Genomic DNA, 22,286 nt, shown 5'->3' on the forward strand with positions numbered 1-22,286 from the left:
TGTTGCTCTTACAGTTACACTGGCTTAGTCTTCATTCATGTTCATAACAATTTCATCTGCCAAGAAGAGAGAAAACCATTTTATTCTCCTGGGACAAGATCTGTCTTGAGAGCAAATCCATTTTCTTATAGATGTGGGTCAGGCCCTTGACTACAACAGTTCAGAGAAGACTTTTCCTTTGAGAATTCACTGACGGTGTTTTACAGCAGAATATTTGTCGGTACAATTTTCTTGGAAATTTGCAGAGGAGGGCTGGAATTGTCTGAGAAGTTCTGTTAGTCAGTGATTTATGTTGCTGTGGAAACACCTTACTGGGGCTTGTAAAAACTGCCTGGAAAAAATGGTTGTCGAAGGTGCTAACAGCAATTTGCATCTTTTGTTGGTTTGTAGTTTACTTAAACCTATACAATGGGAACATGGTCCACAACTGCTGGTGTTGTATCATGAGCTGGTCTCAATTGCCCTTGGCCATGATTTCCCTCTGCAAACCCTGTCGCTCTTCTGAACTATGACACACTCTCCCTGGCAGTCTTTCCTCTGATCTGGAGCTATGCCAGGTACCGAAGTGATGTCAAAACCCTTCAATGTCAGGTTGCTAGAGGTAAATGCAAGCAGTAACATCAGTGGGGATGAGTGAGAAAATGATCAACTCTGGTGTCTCATTGTGTGTTAGTGACCTGGTGGATGTCTCTGTATACAAACACACTGATCTTTTTTTTCCTCTAGCAGAATGGACTGGGTAGACCTGCTTTTGGCAAGTAGAAGGCGTGGTGAGGAGTTATATTGTTAGTTTTATACAGCAGGTACAAATCTGCCCCTTACTCTTCATTTCCTGGCTCTCTTTTTTTTTTTTCTTCCTCTGGAGGAAGATACTTGTAAGAATAAAGCAGAGCAGAGGGGAAGCATAGATGGATTTTCTCAGTGTAGAAATACAGGTAGAGTCAGGGCTGTGACTGCCAGACTTGCACTACAAATGCTGGACATGACAGGCACAAAGGATGTCATAGCCTGTTGTGTGAAAGATGTGATACAGCCTTTTCTTTTCAAGTAGATGCCTCTTACTCCGGTGCAGGCTGCCTTTTGCCTGACTGAATTGTGACAGGCAATCTGACAAAGGCATATACAGGGAAGAGCCTAATGATTTTCTCTCACAGTGATAAAGAAAGCTCACTGATGCCTGGGTGTTGTCAGACGTTCCCACTGTCTGATGGAGTCTGTCTATCCATCACAGCACTGTTCCTCCATCTGTGACTCAGGAGCTCTGAGGAGGGAGATGTAAAGCCATATGGGAGGCCTGCAGGGTTAGTGGAAGACAGGAGCTTCCAGGCCTTTGAGATTGCATTGTTGGCTTCAGCCATAGGTGACAGGCTTGTCAGTGAGCTGTGGTTTCCTGTAGGTTTGTTTGATCTGTAAACCTAAATAAGAACCCTGAGAGATGGTGGGGTTAGTTTTGTAGAGAAAACTGTGATGGAACTCTGTCTGGATGGTCCACCAGTCACCCAAATCTAACTATAATACGCAGGTCCTCACCAGCTCCCAGCACTCCCTCAGTCATTTCATAGTGGTCAACTTGGCAGGGGCAAGGTTTGCTCTAAAAATCCCATGCAACTGCAATGTTGTTTTCTATCTGTAAGACTCATGGAGTTGCAAAACCCTGCGGTGATTATTGCATTTAATTTTCTCATTCCAGCCTGTTCATTCAGCAAAGTGCATCCCTTTACCATCTGTACAATGATTAACTTGTCCAAAATTGCCATTTGTCTCCACACCACGGAAAACATGTAGGGTCTTATGGCCCATATGCTTAAGACAATCAGCTACCAGGCAGATACTACTGGAAAACCTGGAGAGATTAACTTGGTATCATGCCTGTGTAAACTTGTTGTGAGGTCCCAGGGCAAAAACAGTTCAGAGAAACCAAAAAGAAGAAAGGGCAAGTTCACCCCTTCTTCCTAAATCTTAGTGTCCACTGGTTGTTCAACTTCCACAGTGGCTAATTAGGGCTTTCTTTAAAGAAGGCAACAAGAATGCAAAAGAATCTGAAAGAATGCACTTTCAGATACAAGAATATCACGAAAATCCTGTTTTCATGCAATTATCTTTGCTAATAAATCCCAATGAACACGTATACTTGATGGATTAATGCCTTCCGATGCCCATTACAGCTTCTGCTCTCAGTGTAGAAAATAAATGTGACCATTTCTGCCATGCAAATTGTATGAATTAAATAAAACCATTAAATAGGTGAGCTAATATTAAAGGTTGTGTTTATCTTCATCCCTGCTGTTACTGCTCTTCCCCTGTTGCACTCAGAAATACCAGTCACAAAAAGGACCGTTTATGTTGAGAGTTGACTTTTGGGAGTTGGGGACACTGCTTTGTTTTTTAGCTCTCCTTCACAACATATTTATTTCCCTCTTATTAATGTGCTGCAAAGTGTTTAGCTGTCATCTGCAGAGACTGAATTTGTGCAGATAAGTGTCCTTGAATCTCCTGTGCAAATGCATTTCTTGTAGTTAAGGCCTCTGGTTTTGTCACCTAAGTGCAAATGAGCATCTGCTGCTTCGTAGATTAACTAAATATTAATTTACAAGGGTCGGCTTACTGTTTTGGGTTGGTTTTTATTTGTTTGTCTGCTAGAACAAGGGGAAACAGATTTCAAAAGGCAGAATGGCCCCCAGGCTGATGAGGGTCTAGAATTTAGGATTCATTTGTTCTAGGTCTAGTTCTACAAATGCTTCTTCAATGTAGAAGATGCAGTGAAGACACAGAACTGCCTGCACAAATGAGGTCTATCTGGCAGGTGTTTACAACACTGAAATGGTAATTTCCATGCCACCTGATTGGCAGATTGCACGGCATGTGTTTGACTCATGGTGTGCTTGAGAAGCCCTCAGATTACCTTTGGCAGGCAAACAGGTGTGGGTCAGACCAGCTGTCTTCCCTTGGTGGCTTCCTCCATGGCAGACATTAAGCTGAGTCCTGTTCTCTGACCTCTTCAGCTTCTTGATAAAAGCAGTGTGTAATGCAGGCAGCACCTGGAGTGCAGAGCCAGATTGTGCTCAGATAACTTTAGTCCTGACAATATAATCGGAAATGAAGTGGGGTTTTTCACTAACATGGTTAACAAGTGTCAGCTAAAAGCTTGACTAATGTCAACCCTCTTGTGAGCTGGGCATTTAAGTTTATGAAACTTAATTGCTAGACCAATTGTGAAAGCCAAGGTTTTGGATGCACACATAACCAAAAACTTAACAGTAAGACTAGTTTTAGTATTTGCTTTCTTCTGCAGCTTTTATACCTCATTACTGAGCCTGGTTAATCAGAACAGTTACGTCTGTGTGCAGTGTAATATTTTGAGCATAATATTTAAGCATGTTTTGAATTTAGAAAGACATCTCCACGTTCTGTTTGCACAGCATTTGGATCACTTTAGAATTTGCTTTCCGTTGGCTTTGTTTGTCTTCCTAACATCTAGGGAGAGATTGAGGAGAGTGATATTCATGGCTGGGGTCGATAACCATGCTGAAGAAATGATGGGGGGCTTCCCAACTGACCTTATATTGTACAGGGTCCCATGGGATGAATGGTGCCATGTCACACCAGAGCCTGATGCTGTAACTTGCATACCACTTGCTTGTATTTGCTGCCTCCTAAGCCAGCTCAACTGACTTGATAATTCAGAGAATTAATAAACATAAGCTGTGGATGGATTTGTTTAACCTGAGACATAGAAGGGTACTACTGTGAGTCTCAGCTATATCTGCTGCTGTATGGAAGGATAACATCTGCTTTTTATTGTTTCCTTAAGAAAGGTCTGTATAAAAACCAACCAAAAAACCCACACACTGAACATATTTGTCTTCCTGTTCTGTAACAAGTAAATCTAAGATGTCAGTGTTTTCAGCCTAATCTGATGGATAACCACTTACAGAAAGTGAAGAGACCTGTATTCTGACCTAGGCCAAGTTGCAGCTGTTTCCCTGCAGCTAAAAAAGCAGAAATGGTGGCCTCAGGTCCCAGGCTCTTTTACTGAGAATGCATTTGCCAAGTGAGATGGGATGATGATGTGGTACTGACTGGGAGAACTGATGTTGTGGGGTGAGAATGGAACTGCTGTTTCTGGAAGGGGGGTAGCATGTATTTCTTGTTTCATCTCTAGTGATAGTGTCTTGTGTGCCCTTGGGGATTTCTTGTAGGAAGGGAATCAAATGGTCTGTGCTGAAGAAGACAAAAGAAAAAAGTCAACTTGTAGTTCAGCCACAGGTTCTTTGGACCAAGGAAAGGTGCCGGGAGGGGTCCCTGGCTGTGCTGTACAGGATCCTGGTGATCTGTTCCATCCTTAAATGCCAGCAACAAAATCGCATGGATCGTTCTATAGCACTGACCTGCAATCTGAGTCAGGGAAGGCTGCCTCTGCCTGCAGGACTCTCCTGGTGTGGTGTGGGCTGCTGCAGGAGCATTGCTGGAGGAGGGAATGGTGGCAGTGGAGACAGCTGGTGAAAGCAGGAGAATGGAGATAGCTTGGGAGGAATCTGAAAAACAAGGCCTTGCTTTTGATTTAATTTGGGAGAGGCTTGCATAGCTTGTGGAATTGATGGAGAATTTTAGGCATTGTGCTCCTTTTCCTAGAGAATGTGCCTTGCCATGGGTTTGGCTGGATTTAAGATTCCCAGTAATGCTTGGTGGAATCGGGTGCTACTCTGGCTCTTCATAGGCAGGGTAAAAAGACCAGCTTTGACTTAAATGCAAACCTGTTTGATGCTTTTCTTCTGCTTGGAGGATGGAGTATGGCATCCTTCATTCACAGGGCTCTGTCTCATGGTTCAGACTTTCAGAAATTGTTCCTTCATTTTCTCTAATGAAAAGAGAAAGAAGAACACGAAGTACTGGGTTTAGAAAAGCTGGCTGGTTTCCTTTGGGGAAGCAAAGACTCAGGGAGAAAACCACTAAAAGCTTTTTATTAAAGTATTTATCTTCCCTATTTTCTGAATAAGACTCTTGGCCACTTTGTATCTTCTCTAGCACTCATTAAAGATAATAGCTTTTTAATGACAACGAGTTTGTTTCCTTTATGCCCTAAGGGTGAGTCACAACCCTGCTCTGTGTGGAGGGAATGAACATGATGGGGTTGTGGAATGGCTCTGGGCAGAGGAGAGGGGGGGAAGGCTACCATCCCTGCTCCCTGTGCGTGCCACACATCTGAATCGGGTGATGGTGCTTCTCTCCCAACATCCTCCATGGTCCTACCATGCAGCATTGTGTGTGAGAGAAGGCAGAATAAGCAGATCACACTTCCCATGTGTTGAGCTGAGAGACTGACTTTGCTGTGTTGAGATGAAGCCTTTATCAAGGGCAAATGCGCTTGAGGTTTAAATCCAAGAAAGTGTTTGTTGTTGTGATAAAGGCACAGCCGTAACTGCTGTGCTGTGGTGGGGATTCTCTCAGCAGTACTATGAGGGCACGACATTCGTGAGCAGAAAAAAATACACTTTAGACCTAAGGGATCATGTGGTAGAGATCTAGAAAACACTGCTTTTGTATGGAAAGCCACTGTGATTCTCCTCTTTGCAGCCAGATGAATGTGGATTATACAAGTGTAGCAGAGGCATGGCTGAAGGGGTGTGCAGTCTGCTGGGCTCCTGAGCCCAGAGAAAAGTCCAGGTCTAACAAGAAGGGATTTATTTTCTGACTGAGATGCTTTTAGATCTCTGTGTCAATAGCCCAGTTTAGGCATGCTGACCAAAATCCCCTGCAGTCCCATAATGTGCTCCCATCCCTTTATCAGGGTATAGGACTTTTTGTGGGGTGGGCTTTGATTGCAGGTGTTGTTTAGGACTGTTTGTCTCAGTGTTCTTTCCTACAGCAAGGACTAGCATCTCAGGCCATATGGAGTTCTGGTCTGATTTCTACAGATAGCAAATCTGTCAGGAATATCTCTGAATGTTGCTTGGTGTGAACTTTCATCCCATGTTTCCATGTGCCAGCCAATGCGTACAGAAGGGGATTGCCATTCATAGGTCTTTTCACTCCTATTCTGAGAACTCATAGGATACTGCAAAGGAGAGAATCACAGTGCAGAGTTTGAACCCCTTCCAAGTAGAGTGGCATTAAGATCCCTGCAGATGTGTTCTTTGCATAAAAGAAAAAATCTGCCAATCTTTTCTCAAATAAGACCTTTTGAAGCCTCATGCTCAGTCCTCCTCCCCTCCCTGACCCCCCAACACTTTCCTAATTATGGCTTTCAGTACAGGATGCCTGGGATAAGCAGGCAGGCATCTGGAGAAAGCAGCAGCAGATGTGAAAGCAAATCATTCAGCATCTCCAGTGTTTACAATTATTTTGAGTTTCTGGTAAGAAATAATAATAATAATAAACAACTCTTCATTCTTGCCTTTAGATATTTTCACATATAAGATGGTTTTTTCCAGCACTAAACCCTTGTCATCTGCCTGCATGAATTTTCTGTCTTGTCCTTAACAGTATGAATTCACATTGTGATTGGGCCAATGCACGCTGTCTCAACTCAGCCCACAGCCCCGGCAGCCCCTTTGGGATGGGTGGGCCTTCCGCCAGCAAAAGAGATGATTAAGGGAGAATTCAATGGAGATCTATAAAATCCCGAGTGGCTTTGAGAAAGTAAATGAGAATTGATTGTTCGCTGTCTAATACAGGAACTAGAAATTCCAATTAAATTTAACTGATGGTAGGTTCGAAACAACATAGTGCTCTGCGTGGCATGGCGTTCTGCCATGAGGGGCTGTGGGTGCTAAAAGTATGCAAGTTTGAAGTGGGATGGAAGAAAATTTGTATATGACTGAGGCATAGGCAACACCTATTAGGGAATTCTAGAGGTGAATTTACCAGAAGGTGTGAAAGCACTGTGGGGAAATACCACTATGCAGCTTATACTCCCTCCTGGGCAGCTGCTGTTGAACACAGATACTGGGGGAGATAGGTAAATAGCAGCCAAATAAATGCACAGCTTTTTGTCACAGCAGTCTGAGCTCAATTCCCTTTCTTCCTTCTGCTCTGGAATGGTGAGAGCAGCTCTTAGGCAGAGCAAGAGGATGCTGACCAGCTTCAGAAGATGTCTTTGAGCTGTGCAATGAGCTCCTTTGTAGGAACTGGGACAGGCAGGAGCGGAAGAGCAGCATCCTTGTGCATGGGACTCAATGGAGGGCTGAGAACCTTCAGAGATTTCCCACTGCCAGGACCCAGGGAAGGGAGTTAAACAATTGAATAAAACAAAAGAGATATATTTTTCTCAGGTGAGAGGCTTCCGCAGAATACCCAGGTAGGGTAAATTAATCATTAAAGGCAGGCAGATGCTTCTTGCTCGTGTGTCCTGCTTTGCCCGCGTTAAGAGGCTTTCCCTCCCTTCCCACACCCGACCCACCCTTCTTTTATTTTTCTTTTCTATTTGCCACACAGAGAGAAAGACACGAGATGAGAAAACATTCAGCAAACTACAGGATCAGATAAGTGCCCTGAGCACAAAAACACAGCAGTAGCTTTGGCCTTGGCATGTGACCATCTCGTCCCTACTCTGCTTGGGCAGTGAAGCAAAGAACAAAGGACAGCCTGAAGGGGAGAGTTCATTAAGAAGAGCATGGGTGCAGTTTGGTCTCTTTGGTTTCATGTTGGTCTTCCTCTCTACTGCCGTGCTTTGGTTTAGGCAGGAAGGGCTTGAGAACAAGTGCTGCTACTCAGCCACAGCAGCAGCATGAAAGGAGTGAGAAGAAATTCAGGGTTTGCATATGAATATAAATACTGCTGGAAATGAAACAGCCTATTTCCAAGGCTGCCGAAACATCTTTTGGGGAAGGGGGGGGTTGGAGGAAGTGTAGCAGAAATGCTAAGTCATGGCCTGAAGCAGTGATGGAGCTCCTGGTGGGATGGCAGGGCTAACCCAGGGGAGGTCAGCTGCAAGCAGTGCACCTGAGTGACTGGAACGGCTGGAGCCTGAATTCACCCCTTCCCAGACCTCACTTAAGTGTTGGCAGTGGAGCTGAAAGCATCTCACTGGAGATCCCTGCCTACTGGAGGCCTTCTGAAGGTAAGCAGCCCTTTTCTTCATTTCTGTGTCTGCTGTATTTGGGCTTGTTGTCATCTGCTGTAGCAAAAGACTTTGCTACCCTGCTCTTATAGCATTACAGAGGGAATCCCCAGAAACAGGAGGAGGGGATAGGAAGAAAGATTTTAACACAGCTGCAGGTCAGGAGGTTGGCTGACAAAGTGGAGGTGTGGCAAGAGCTGGTCGCCAGCTTTGCTGAGTTCACATAATACCTGTGCTTACAGCTGTAGAGAGTCTGATTATCGTCCATCCCCAAAGGCTTCATCCTCTCACCGGGTTTCCTGGTTCTGGAGTTTTGTTGCTTCTATTAAGTTTGTTAGTGGTAGGATGCTGGATTATTTGTCTCAGCTTTTCATTGAAAACACCAAACTTTGTGAGAGTTTATCTGTTTTCCTGATGGTATTCAAAAGCTGAGAACAAAACTGCTGTATGCAACTGGAATTCTTCCTGTGCTCCAGTCCATCCAGTATGGCATAGCCTGTTTATGTCCACATTGCTAAAACTCTGACTGAAAAAGCCTAGAAATGCGTGCTCTGGCAATAAGTTAGGATACACAGATGAGCAGCCATCAACAGGGCATATAATCTTCTACTGGAATTGATTTCTAAGTTGGTACCTGCTCACGGCAGCAAAAGTGTAGGTGGGAACACTGAGCTTTGCTTTATTTTGGACAACTATTGTCATTTCTGTTGATCTGTGTCATGTTCTGGAAGGCTCATGTGAACTGATGGTACTTCTCACTGAAGCAGAAAAAACAAGCAGAGCATCCCCTGTGAGCCCTTCTGAGAAGGGTTTGCATGAGCTGGCAGCCAGCTCTCCTGTGGCACTCACAGAGCTGTAGAAATCAGCTCCAAGAAATCAGATCACTTGGTTGGCTACTTTCCTTTTATACTTTTACAGACTTGGCTGCCACAATGGAGGTTAAAATCTGATGCTCCAAACCAGGACTAGCTTTTTCTGTCCTGCACACCAATACCTCTCTGAGCTTCCTCACTGCTGCAGAATGCAAAAGTCCAGGTCCTAAACAGGGGATGTAATGTGGAAGAGGCTGTACAGAGCAAAGGAAATACTGCTCTCCTAATGCTTTTGCATTGTATGTGCAAATCATCTGGTGATGCAGGTAGATACAGAGATGGATATATAGGGGATAGGGTAAATCCTATTTAAAAATGCAGTATCCAGACTTTTTGTTTTAGGTGGGGGAAATTTGAGCATTGCAAAGTTGATGGAGGTACTGGTGTTGGACAGCATTCCCTGTTACTCAGATGGTTGGATCAGCTCATGGTAGGAACAGTAATGGACAGAGTTGAGCACTACCCGGTGGAAGGGAGGATAAGCTTCCCTTTGTCACTTGAGAGGGACGTTCCATCTGCTGACATCCTCTGTCCATCCTTGTTAATGAAGGGCACAGGAGGGCCTCTGGGAACTGGGTCAGTGGCAGCTCCAGCACAGTGCAGCCTAATTAAGGTAGGGGAAATGAATGGGAGGGAAGGAACCCTGCAAGGCCAGCAGGGAAGGCAGCTGTGTTTGCACAAGCAGATAAAGCTGCTTTTCCACCTGCCCTGGTGAGCTGCCTCGATGTTCCCTGTAGGGTAGAAGACTCAATTCCCACTGCCAAGGGCAGCCCTGCAAGCTGTTCTGCTGCTGAATGCTTGCTTGGCCCTAATTTTTCTCAAAGGGCCAACAGTTCTGCTTGCAACAAATTTCTTGCTGGTCTTGGGAGGTCCAGCATGGCCTGGGCCATGTTCTCTCTAGCTTCTTCAGCATTATTATCTTTTGTGCATGAAAGTGGAGGGGGAAAAAGGCCTAAAAAATATCCCCCAGGGTAATGTCAAACCAGAATAAGGGAGAACTTTTGTCTTCAGACCAGGAATGTGAGATGAGCAACAAATTTGCTCCCAGGAGCTTTAGGTGGGGGTAGATTGAATGTAAACTATGTAAATGCCAGTGAGAGGTCTGGACACAGATCCAGTTTTCCCAGTAGCAGAGGGTCAGTCAAAATTGCAGTGTTTATGTGGACATGTTGTTTTCTAAAACTAATTTCTATTCAGTTGGTTTTCTGTGTCTTGGAATAATGGGTTTCTATTCCTCCTACCACAATATTGTTGACAGTGGACTTGGAGCACTAGCAGCATTAGTGCTGGAAACAACAGCTGGGAAATAATCTCCATTGCTGCCCCTCTGTTAACTGCAAGAGCTGCACAGTCCTTTGGTTTGTGTGGACTAATAGTTGAGTAATGCAATCTCATTTTGACTGTTGATCTTCCTGTTCTAGATCAAGAATGAGCCATACATTGATTGAATGCCCTGCCCACGGTCAGTGAGTGACTCATTAGCAGAGGCAGGAATTGACACACCTGGTATCTCTGTGTTCCTGCTTCCTAGGCCCTACAGCTTCTTGTTTTAGTGCTCTGCCCTTTCCTCCCCTGTCCTTTTTGTCTCTTGCCCACTGTAGGATTTGTTATGTGTGTGATTTCCAAGGAGACACAGGTATCTGCATGCATATAAAGAAGCTAAAGTTCTTTTTATTTCATATCTCTTTGGAATATTTGGCCACATTATGCCTGGTTTGGTGTAACGCTCCTATGCCTCAAGCTCTGCCCACAGATTGCTCTGTGGTAGTCTTTATTTCTCTTCTTCTTCTAGAATTGTCTTTGCTGCAGTCTCCTACAGTGAGAATGCTCTGCCCATGCCCACAGAATGACAGAATGGCCCAGGTTGGAAAGGACCTCAAGGATCACAAACCTCCAACCCCCCCCTGCCACAGGCAGAGCCACCAACCTCCCCATTTAATACCTGCCCAGGGCCCCATCCAACCTGGCCTTGAACACCTCCAGGGACGGGGGCATCCACAGCCTGTCTAGGCAGCTGTTCCAGCAACTCACCACTCCCATAGTAAAGAACTTCCCCCTGACATCTAATCTAAATCTTTCTTCCCTCAACTTAAAACCATTTCCCCTTGTCTACCCTTTCAAAGAGTACAAGGGCATAATCAGTCACCAAAAGTCAGTGGGTGGGTTTTATAAATCCCAGCTCACTATCCAGCAAGGTGTAACAACTGTTGTGATCAATATTTTACAGCAAGTCTGTTTGAGAAGTTACAATAAAGGCTTTAGCATCCCCCTGAGTAGCTGAATAATTCACAGGAGTGGCTCTAATCGCTTTAAGCTCTTTGCATTTGAAAGTAAGCCCAAAATTCAGAGTAATTCCGCAGTGAGGTGCTGTTTACAGCCCCTGAGCCGAGAGGGGATAAAGCTTCAAGGCCTTAACTGCTTCTCAGGTGTGCTGGAGCCCAGAGTGGGGAAAAGCGGTCTCTCTTGTCATTTGGTTTGGCTGATCTCCTTCACGATGAATTCTGAAGTGCTGGCACTCAGCGAGGAAATCGTACCCTGCAGTCTTACAACTTCGCACACGCAGAACCCCGCACAAGCACAGCAACATCCCTCCAGGAAAACAAAAGCAAAAGAAGAACCTCAATGATCCCAGCGCTCAGCCGGTGCCCGGCCGCATCCTCCAGCCTTCAGCCCTGCCCTCCCGGCTCGGGGCAGCGCTCAGACGGGCGGGCCCTCACAGCCTCCTGTTGCCTTTCGCTCTGGGAGGCGGACCGGCTCCTTTTCTCCCAGCACCCGAAAGCCGTGGGGCGCTGAGCTCCGACAGCCGGAGCCGAACCTGCTCTGCCATGCCGCGCTGCCCCGGCCGTACCACCGCGCTGCCACCACCACCACCACCACCCCCCCTCCTTCTCTTCCTCCTCCTCCTCCTCCCGGCTCCCCGTCCCGCCGCAGCCGGTTGTGCCGCCGTGGGGCTGTGCTGCCCGGGCCGCTCCCCGTCCTGCCGCAGCACCGGCTGGCGGCCCGACGGCTCCTACGGGGAGTGCTATTGCGACCAGGCGTGCGAGCAAACCCTCGACTGCTGCCACGATTACAACCAGGCCTGCCCAGGTGAGCAGAAAGCCGTCGCTGTGTCTCTTAGAAGCGGGTGGGCTGGAGCCGCTGCGCCCCTGTGACGGCACCGAGGGCAGCAGGGTGCGCTGTGCTGACGGCTCGTCTGCGGGTGCCCGGGGGTGAGCTGAGCAGAGAAGGCTTTATTTTAGCGAGCGGAGCCATCCCGTATTCCCTTCCCACGAACAGCATCTCACGGAGCCCCTATCTGCTTACATAACGCTTTTATTTTATTTATTTATTTTTTTCCTTTGGTCTTTATTTTTTCTGTCGTTGTTCTTTAACCCGAATAGCTTCGCCTTCACACGGAGGCAGCTTTTCCTGTGGTTCAGTTGAGTTTGTATGAGGAAATTAATAGTTCAACCCAAAGACCAGCACGGGCTGCCGGCTCTGCACTGTGTCCCGGCATTGAGCTCGGTGCTGCCGCCCAGTGGCGATATGGCGGTACTGCAGCGCTCGTCCTGAGTCTGCCTTCCTTTGGGACTTTTCTTTCTTTACAAAATTCCTTTATCAAACTGGTTTTAAAGCAAAATATGATGGTGTTTATGTTAATGCCTGAAGCCTAAGTGGAACTGAAAAGAGTGGGAGATTTAAAATAAGTAGGATGCATGAGTGGAAGATAAGGTGGCACAAGGCAGCTTTCCACCCACTGTGCCCAGTAGTGCCTGCTGACAGCTGCCCGAGATGAAGTGATTATAGGCTACCCAAATATGAGGGAAAACGGGACCGTAGTGAGGTCTCATCTTCTCTGCACCCGTGTGCTCCTGTTACTGTTCTCAGTCAGGCAAGGAAGATTGAGTTGTGAGACACAGTTAATTACAGAAGGCATTCAAGGCTGCACCGCCACTGATGGCAGCCAGGAGCTCCTGTGCTGGCCAAGCACTGCTGCTAGGGCAGCCAGCCAGGGTCCTGCCAGGAGAAGGAGTGATGCCAGCACGGCCAGGGTTGGAATGCTGCTCTCCTTTTGCCTTCTGCTCAGTCAGGACAGACGGTGCAGTTCACTGATGAAGAGCGGACAGAGAAGCAGTGAAATGTTTTGGCAATTTTGTCTCAGGTAATCTTGTGCTGTAATAATAAACGTGTGGTTGAGCATCCACAGAACTGTTTCTCAGTAGTGTTGTCAACACAGTGAAGGTGAGGGATGGTCCCCAGTGTCTCCCTATTCTCCTGTGGCTGCCGAAGAGCTTGATGCATTCGCCCCTGCTTTTGCTCATGATCCTTCTCTTAGAGCTCAGTTTGATTCAGTCTAATACAGAACATTCTCTGTATTCCCTGATGCAGCTCACAGCAGTGTAGCAGGAGATGAGTGTCCCCATGCAGCCTGGACTACTTTGGGTAGCCGGAGCTTCTGGGAAAACACAGCTGGGAAAGCAGGAAAACTCATTTCTGTAATGTTCCACACTCTTTGTTTCTTACTCTTCTAGTTATCCCCTGCATTGTATCTCAGTGGAGTGCCTGGAGTGGCTGTGCGGAGCCTTGCAAGACAACATACCGTGTTCGGAGGAGGCACATCATCCAGGAGCCCCGGAATGGAGGAGAGGCATGTCCTGCCCTGGAGGAGAGGGCTGGCTGCGTGGAGTACTGGACTGAGCAAGGAGCAGAGTGTAAACAGTCCCTGAGTAAGTCCTCTGAAAATGTAAGTGCCTTGGTAACAGAGGAGGGCTGGTTTGGGCCAGCAGATTTGGTCTTTATTTGAAAGGAGTTGTTTTCAAACACCATCGGATTTGCTCTGGGTCTGTCTGGTGGGCATGAAAACTGAGCTCTTCACTCAGGGTGTGGAGATATCCTTCCTGGGACAACGTTTAAAAATAGTTCCTACCATTTACTGTGGTCTGGTGTGTTTCAAAAGTGAAATATTACAGACCTGCCATGATCTCACAAGGGTAAATCTCTGGTAATTTTGATAGAGTTGGTAGATTAATGATGGTTTAAAACTTCTGGAAGTGTGTGTCGAGTGCTATTTTTTCTTTTTTTTTATTAATGAGTCATCTTCAAAAAGCCAAGAAGGAGCAATACCCATCAAAGGCAAGGTATGGCCTTTTCCCTTGGAGCAGAATACATGCAGGGGAAACCTCCTACTGTTTTCTGGAGGAAAGGTCTGATTGGAGTTTGTTCAGGCTGATTTTTCATGATGTACCTTTACTGATTTTTTTCTTTTTAAAGAACTGCTTGTGATTTATTTTATTTTTTTAATGGTATTTTTGGGTCAAAATCTGTCCAGTTTGGAATATAGCTCCAGCTGCCTTTATCAAACCTGTTGCATTGATGCCACTGCTAAATATTGCTTCCTGCTGTGTCTTTGGGTGTGCCTGATAAGGAGACTCACGCTACTCAAGCAAAAATCTGGCAACAATACAGATTTTCTTTTCAGTGAAACGGTTGGTGGGAACCAACAGTACAAAAATACACAGTTGTGTTTGTTTTTCTCTCCTGCCAGAGATAAAACCAAGTGATACTAAAGGTCCATCTATCCCTACTCTTTTGCAGACATTGCTGGCCTCGGTGTGGTATAACCACTTACACTGTGTACTCTTTCTCTTTGATATATGCAGTCCCCGCATTAATAACAACAGGAGGGTTTGGAAAAGCAAGGAAAAAAAGAGCTGCAGCTGATGGCCATGAGAGAGTGGGGTAAGTTGGTCACTCAGCACAGGGACACAGTCATACTCCATCTTGAACTTCTCTCTGCAGCTTTGGGCCTGTCTTCCTGCTGATAAGAACCAGCATCTCCCACCTGGACAGGGCACTTTACAAGAGCAAGGTGCTGCCCCTCCTCAGCAACAGTAATATCCACAGGGAGCCTGAAAGCTGTGAGTCTGCCTTGCTGTAAGGCTGGTAGACATGCTCTAAAGAAAGGTTGTATTATCAGTAAACTAAAGACCAGTCACTTCAGCTCTTGTCTATGTTTAGTTTGAGTGCTCAGTGCTTATATTCTCTGTCTTTACACAGTAGGATGTCTGTCAAGGAGCTTTTGAAAGTTGCATGCCTGTGGTTAGTGATACTGCTTGAAAAGATTCTTAACCAAAGACCACAGCTGATGTTTATACATGCATCTTTATTGTAAGTGTACATGGTGTATGTACTACAGAGTTTAAGAAGCAGTAGACTTGATGGGAAGAGTTGCCAAACGTGGAACAGCAGCCCCTCTACAAGAGAGTGCTGTCAGAATGTAGATACTGGAGTGTGATGTGTCTGTCCAGCAGCCCTCACTGTGATGAAACTTCTTTATTACCTCTTTAACCAATGTAAGTCCAGCACTTGTCTCTTCTCCTTAGGAAAGTCATTTACCAACTGGACCTTATGGGTCTTTACTATGAGTGAGAAGTGTGTGTTCCTAATCCAGAGCTTCTTTTCTGTTTAGATATGTTGTTGAGGTTTGGTGTGTCTTGTGGATTAAAAATGTTAATTTTTATTAACATTTAATAAATTGCTGGACTTGGAGTTCATGCAGAGCCTCAGCGGGGCTGTGAGCATTACTGACTTGGGGGATTGTTCCTTGGTATCAGAAGTGGAAATGGGCTTTTTGCATGGGTCTATGTGAAAGGACTGAATTCTCAGGAAACAGAATCTGCTACCTTATTGAATGGGAAACTCATTAATGATGTGTGGTTGCTGAATTTACTCTGGCTCTCCCAGTGCTGCAGAAGGCTTTGACCTGGTTGTGAATAACCCTCAATGGTTATTTTGGCTGCAGGTACTGTGTGGAGTTCCAGCTTGTGGCCATCACGCAGGGCTGCCTGCACAGTCACCACTCATACACTCACTGGATGCAGTATCTCAGGGAGGGCCACACTGTCTGTGTGGAGTGTCAGCACCCAGCCTTAGATTCTGAGAGTCTGCATTGCTATGGGGACGGCAGTGGAAGCCAAAGGTAAGAGTTTGGATTTCTTTTTTTCATGTTGAATTTTTCATTCTCCTCCCTCAATCTGCATGTCCCAGTTTCATAATGTGCTTTGTTCAGCTCTCTGGATCACTGTCCATGTATTAACTGGTGATCCTTGCTGCATACTCTGTTAGGCCAGAAATCTTCTAATCGCTTTCTTGCAGAAAAGTCAAGTATTAAACAAGTGGCGGAGCCAGGACTGGAAAGTTCTTCACTTAGTCTGCTAAATCTCACAGAAATTTGAGTGGAATAGTTGTGGGTTGGTGTTTTTTCTTAGTGGTGGTGTCTTAAAGTTACTTCAGCCGTACCTCTAAGGTTAACAGTCCTATCAGGTCAGTCTAATAAAACAAACTTAGTTAATGATTTTTTAAGAACTGGGGATTTCGTTTCTACAAGTGACTCTTAATGAGCACTTCTGGCAAGTGGTAGCTGGCTTAGGGGCTTGGGCTAAGTGCTGGCACCTGCACTTGGATGGTAGCGCTGTTAAATCTCCACTGTTTCAGCATCCTTTCCCTGGAAAGCTGAAGCAGCTTTGGGGTGATTAATGGGGAGCACCCAAGGTGTACAGATTAGGTGGAGTTCATTGAAGGTGAAGGGAATGGCTTGAAGCTGTGACACGTCTGTGGCAGAGCCAGCAGCAGAGGAATCCTGGCTCTCAGGACTCTGCTGTGGTCACTGGATGCACAGCTTCTGCATTGCTTTTATCCTGATAGATACAATACTCTTAGATAAAATCCTCTTAGAATTTAACCCCCTTGTCAGTTTGTTAAACTACAAAACAGCCTGAGCTGACGTTACCTGTCACTGTGTTGAGGAATGGTTTTAAAACATATATGAAAGTTGAAATAAGCATGTTCATTTGAATTAGGAACTCTAAACTGAGTTTGTTAGGCTTTAAGCACAAAAAGTATTGCACTAGCAGGACTCAGTAATGGCCCTTTTATCAGGGTTTGTTTCATGCTTTTAGTAAGAGGAAGTCATGCTGGACTCTTTTCCTTCCTTGCCTCAGCTTGTTGTGTACAAAGATTCCTAAAGCTCTTTAGACAAAGAAGAAACAAAGACTTATTGGTGTGGCTGGGAAAGTTTCTTACTTGCATTCAATCTGAAGGTTATTTTAAACGATTACAGTAATGTTATTTTACTGAAGTGCTGGAGCCAGAAAGGAACATCAGATTAATTGAAATAAAAAATACATTCAGGAATTCATTTCCTCTCAGGGCTGCAAAAAGAGGAGGGCGTTTTCATTTGCTGAGCTATCTGGTGAACTGCACTGTACGTGGAATAGAAGCACAAAGAAAATGTGATGGTGTGGATCACAGCGATCTGATCCATGTTGGTAGGCTGAAGGCTGGAGATAAGCAGTGGTAATGGTGATTGGTTTACTGACTTCAGTGAACCAAGACTCATCCCATGGCTGTGCAGCTGGTTTGAATCCATCCCAAATAAGTAAAGCCTAGAAATTGTTCCTGTAGACTTGCTGTAGGCCTGTAAGAGAATTCCTTATAGTCATGTGAAAACCAGCAGGGAAAACAGCTTTCAATACAGTAAGCTTTCACTTCCCCAGTGCTATTGCCTATAATATCAAATGAACTAATGTCTGTGGCATTTTCTGGGCAGGTATGAGCTCTCTGTGTGTGCCAAGCTGACGTAATGTGTGCGTTCACTTAAGTTCATTACCGAGGTAGCAGTGTAAGCTTGCATAACAGGCAGCGCTGGTGTGGGCTAGCATGGGTAGTGGACAAAGCTCAAAGCACTGCAAAAAATAATGGAGATGCATTTAATGCCTCCTTGGACTGGCAGTGCTGGGCTGTTTAGTCAGAGGTGAGTAGGCAGCTGGCAAGTGGGATATGAGTGTTTCTGCTCTGCAGCTTCCTTCTCCTGTGTGTGCATATGAAGCCTCCCTTCCCTTCCACATGCATCTACTAGAAAACATCCATGACACAGTCTGGTGTTCTTCAATACTATGTGGCCTTACTACAATTGTGCCTCAAGTTGGTTCTTGGCTAGGGCTGGATATCTCACTTGATTTGTTTGATATCAGCATCCTAAGTATTTAATATAGGTGCTCTTTATATGAACAGAACTAACCCATTAGTTTCTAGAAATAATATGCTTTTTTTACCAGGTTACGTGGTGGAAAAAACTGTCCTGTGTGGTCTCTTGGAAGAAACTGGATTCTTGGTGGGGACAGCCATTGAGTGGGATGAGGGAAGTGTCTGTGAAAAGGTTTCTGCCTTCGATTAGAGTAAGTGGGCATACCTGAGCATGCAGTGCTGGCATGGAGCGGTGCTTTGAAGGTCATGCAGTGAGGGCATAGGCTGGGATTTGCTGGAGAACAGAAGCACAATGCTTGGAAAGAACAATGGAAGAAGATGGGAAGGCAGCTGCTGCCCTGAGAAAAAAGGTGGTGGGAGACCAAAGCTGAAGCCAGCACCTAGGATGCAGCGTGCTGCATGTGTGAGTGCACTTACTTAGATCTGCTCCTGAGTATCAGGCTGCTTGCTCAGTTCACCCTCATTTAGAATTTTTGCCTGTGCAACTCTACTGGTCACCTTGTCCAGGAGCCAGGGGGTGACTTGTTGGTGACCTCAGAGTAAGTCTGTGTGGCTGGGCTGTGCCATGGCACTGCCCTGGGTCTGTCAGGCTGTGCAGGGATGCTCACACAGCTGCTGCTGTCACACCCACGTCGTGCCTGCGCTCCTGTCTGCTCACGCTGTTGGTTCAGCAGCTCTTGCCAGCATTTAGTTCACCAAGATATTGTTCCAAGAGTGACTCTCAGGAAGGAAAACATCTGTCAAGAGTTTAAAATAAACTCGGCAATGCTGGTATATTTTGATGAGTATTTCCTAATTATCTTCTGGTGTCTAAGTAGAATCTGGCTTATAAATGCATCAAAATGAAGAGAGTTGGTTGTTGTCAGTGCCTTCCACCTGTCCTATACTGTGCAGAAGAGGTTAGTTCATCTTAATCTCTGGTGTGAAATGAGTGTGAGCTCAGGAGTTTCCAACATTTTTGGTCAGATCATTATGGCCATCAGGTGAGGATAAGGTGGGATATTCAATAGCTTGGATTGGCTTCTTCCTTCTGGAAGGTTGTAAGATGAACAAGGTGGAGCATTAAACCTGGAAACATCTGTTAATTTTGCATCATATTCTGAAAGATCTACAAATAAAGCTCAGAGCAGCAGACTTGACATCTGTGAAATTGTTACTCAGCCTGTGTTGAGGCGGATCAGCTGCTCTTCATCATCTGGAGGAAGCTGTGGTGGTGGTAGCACATACATAAATGTCCATCCAGGATGCAGTAGTTTATGCCCATGATTGTTGGGCAGGGGGAGAAAGAGAGTGGATGGACATGATTTATAGCAAAATCAGTATCTGCCTTCCCCACCAGCTGGACTGGAGTTGGCAAGCTTAGCTGATGTGTTTAAGCAGTAAAGCCTTTTAAAGGTAAAGCTGTAGCCCAGAGTTCTGAAAGGTATGGGACTGCCCTGCACGCAGCCTGCTTTATCAGGGATCTTAATCCTCCCTCTGTGGATTCTGGTATTTTGAAATGACCTTAAGCCAGGAGAAAAGTACACTGAGCCTTTTTCCAACCGTGTGTGATGCGTAAAACCCTGCTCTGGAGCATGACATCTCATTAAACTAAGGGCAGAGTTAGCCATGTGGAGCTACAGTAGTAATTCCAGTTTCCACAGAACTATAAAACAAGTTAGGGATCTGTTTGGCTGTTCTGCTAGCAGCCCTATGCACAGGGCATGAGGTGATATCAGATTGTGGTATCTGTGCTTCTTCAGAGGACAGGGCTGAGATGCACAGTTGTGAGGAATTCCTTTAAATCACTGCACCATCACTTCAAGGAAGGAACACACTGTGCATTTCTTGTACTCCAGCTGCTCATAGAGATGAATTTTGCAGGTCTCATGTTCAAATCCAGGTTCATGTGCTCATAACAGAGTAAGTATCTAACAAAGCCTGCGCTGCTGCTGCTTTCCGTTTCTGTGGCTCTTTGGCCAGCATTTCTCCTGCAGCCACTGATTGTGACAAATAGCCCATGGATCTGCTTGGTTGTTTTAATAGGATGTTTCTCTGTTCAGTTCTGTTGAGATATTGATGGACTGCCTGAAGGAAAAGTGTTGTGGTTTGGGTTTTTTGGGTTTTCCTTTTTTTTTTTTTTTTTTTTTTTTTCATCATCTCCTGTGGCAAGAGGGCTCTGAGCTCCCTTGTGCATGCAGCAAGAAAGGTGCAAACTCCCTTGCTAGCACAGAACGAAAGACCTTTATTGTAGGTGCTCACAACCTTTTATACCTGTGCAATAGCAGCTGGTCACATGTAGGAACTAGATGCCTTGTGTTTATATCTGGCTCAAGTTACTGCTGAGCTTTTTCACTCATTAGCAAGATAATGATTTTCTTTATCCCACATGCTCCTTCAGAGACCTGTCAGTAAGCTTGTTCCAACAAGCAAAGCTCTGATACCTCTTGCTAGCTGCTGTCAGGAAGTTGTGTTGGAGTGCAACTCTTGGGAAGATAGAAGATCTTCAGCAGGTGTTCCACTGAGATGGTTACCCAGAGATGCACACATCCCTGCCTCTGCTCACACAGACCCGGGCTGTGGGGTTGCATGCTGAGAGTACTCCCTATCTTGTTGGCCATGGCTGGCAATAGAGCTCTGCCTGCTCAGGGGAGGCATGGCGCTACAAAGAAAAACATCAATTTTGCCCACTCTGCAACCCGGCAAGGGATTCAGTACAGGAGTTACAGGGACATGGGATCATTTGTTGAATGGTTGCATGCAATGTTGGTTACCTTGTGGAATGTTTCTCCAACCCCTTCTGGGTTTAACACCCACAGTGTGCTGCACTGGCTTCTTCCAATCCAGCGTTCCTGGGAGGACTGGTTGTGCTCTGCTTCGTGTTATTGTAACCCTGTGGGTATGGTCACTGCAGATACTTCTTTACTGCAGCAGAAGTGAAGAACTGGGTCCGTGAAGTGAAAACTGATGTTAGCAACCTAAACGGAACATACTGGGTGATTTGCTCTGCTTGAACAAACACCTTCCTGCTGTGGGAGCGTAGCATGCTGACTTTCTCCCTTTTATGCTTGTGTTCCAGGAATCAGCTGTTGCACTGGCAGGCAGTGGGGAACCCTCGATGCAGTGGAACATGGAAGAGAATTCGCCAGCTGGACACTTGCTCCTGTCCTTCTGTTCACAGCTTCTTGTTCATCTAACTCCTGACAGTCCCAGCAAGCAAGCGCTGTGATGGTTTGTCTGGCATAAACATGCAGTAGCAGTAGTAACCACAACCAAAACAATGACTTCTCCACAGCAGAGGCTGTGCTGCTTACTTTCAAGAGTTTGCTGTCTGCACCGGGTCATGCTGAATGCTGTACTCCTCAGTTGCCAAAGAAATCAGGCTGGCTGTGAAGTGCCGGTCTCTTTATATCCATTCCTGTAGCCTCTTCTGCCTGAGAGAGACCTTTCTAACCCCAGTGACTTCTTTCAGATCACCCCCTCCCTCACATAAGAAAACAGGAAAAGTCCTCACAAATCCATGTTTAATTATTGTTTCCTAAAGTCTCACTGAAAATGCAACAAAAAACCCAACAGCACAGAGTGAATTAACTCAAGTGTGTCCTTTTTGTGGCAGTTGCATTTCTTCATGGATTCTGTGCTCATATATCTCTTCCCTTCCCTCCACCCCCTTCTCCTGCCCCAGATCTCATCATTTCATATTGATCTTCATTCCATATCGATCCACAGACTTACACAGGGCTGATCTTGCACTGCTGAGATAATGACAAAACTTAGAAATGAGCCTGTTCCAATCTGTGAGGATTGAAGGTACCAGGGATAAATGGGAGTTGGACTTCACATTCCAAGGAGCATCTTGGAATTGCCCTCGAATACAGCTCAGTCCTAGAGCTCTAAATAGCAATTCATTCCAGATATACCTGTGGAGGCTAGCTGTGGCTTTGTAGGTTTGTTTTTTAAACTGGAAAATGTGAATTGTTTTATGTTTTGCTGATTTATAGTCATGCTTTTCTATAAGAAAATGGAAATAAAAGAGACTGGAGATGTTCTCCCAGTATGATGTTGCTTAGCCTGTGTAGTGCCTGAGCCTGCCTCATTTGCTCAAGCTAGTCTTGCTGTCAACTCCTGTGCTCCAACAGGTAAGTTCCTTGAATCTTTAAGGTTGAAAAGACCACTAAGATCATCCAATCCAACCATCAGCCCATGCCCGAGACTGTTCTAAACCGTGTCACTCAGTGAGACATCTGCTTTTTTTCTTGAAAACCCCCAGGGCCAGTGACTCTCTGAGCAGCCCATTCCAAAACATTGCCACTCTTTCTGGGAAGTAATTTTCCCTAATATCCAACATGAAC

At 45.6% G+C, this 22,286-nt stretch overlaps 1 protein-coding gene across 14 annotated transcripts; it reads left to right on the forward strand.

The window, feature by feature from the left end:
* Positions 1-8,074: 8,074 nt before the first annotated feature.
* Positions 8,075-22,003, forward strand: LOC107323006 (somatomedin-B and thrombospondin type-1 domain-containing protein-like). Of its 14 annotated transcripts, none has more exons than XR_014935971.1 (6): positions 8,077-12,018; positions 13,443-13,654; positions 14,506-14,649; positions 15,713-15,889; positions 18,027-18,146; positions 21,014-22,003. XR_014935971.1 is itself a non-coding variant. In XM_015881686.3 (6 exons), exons 1-5 carry the CDS (start codon positions 11,757-11,759, stop codon positions 18,097-18,099), a joined length of 786 nt encoding a protein of 261 aa, XP_015737172.2. In that variant the 5' UTR covers positions 8,084-11,756; the 3' UTR covers positions 18,100-18,146; positions 21,014-22,003. The 14 variants fall into 14 exon arrangements, 2 of the variants coding, with proteins under 2 accessions (XP_015737172.2, XP_015737171.2); XR_014935980.1 differs by having other exon boundaries at positions 8,078-12,018; positions 13,443-13,637; XR_014935976.1 differs by having other exon boundaries at positions 8,079-12,018; positions 14,571-14,649; positions 18,027-18,358.
* The last annotated feature ends 283 nt before the right edge of the window (positions 22,004-22,286 follow it).

Source organism: Coturnix japonica, chromosome 19, assembly GCF_054131305.1.
Source record: "Coturnix japonica strain WE chromosome 19, WE-NBRP24, whole genome shotgun sequence".
Lineage (NCBI taxonomy): Eukaryota > Metazoa > Chordata > Aves > Galliformes > Phasianidae > Coturnix > Coturnix japonica.

What these genes read in the sequence shown, in the direction of transcription:
- LOC107323006 (XM_015881685.3), top strand. Translation starts at nt 11,757, where the DNA reads ATGCCGCGCTGCCCCGGCCGTACCACCGCGCTGCCACCACCACCACCA. An exon ending in TTACAACCAGGCCTGCCCAG is followed by an intron (nt 12,019 to 13,442) that starts GTGAGCAGAAAG and finishes TTACTCTTCTAG; the next exon opens with TTATCCCCTGCATTGTATCT. An exon ending in GACGGCAGTGGAAGCCAAAG is followed by an intron (nt 15,890 to 21,013) that starts GTAAGAGTTTGG and finishes CTTGTGTTCCAG; the next exon opens with GAATCAGCTGTTGCACTGGC.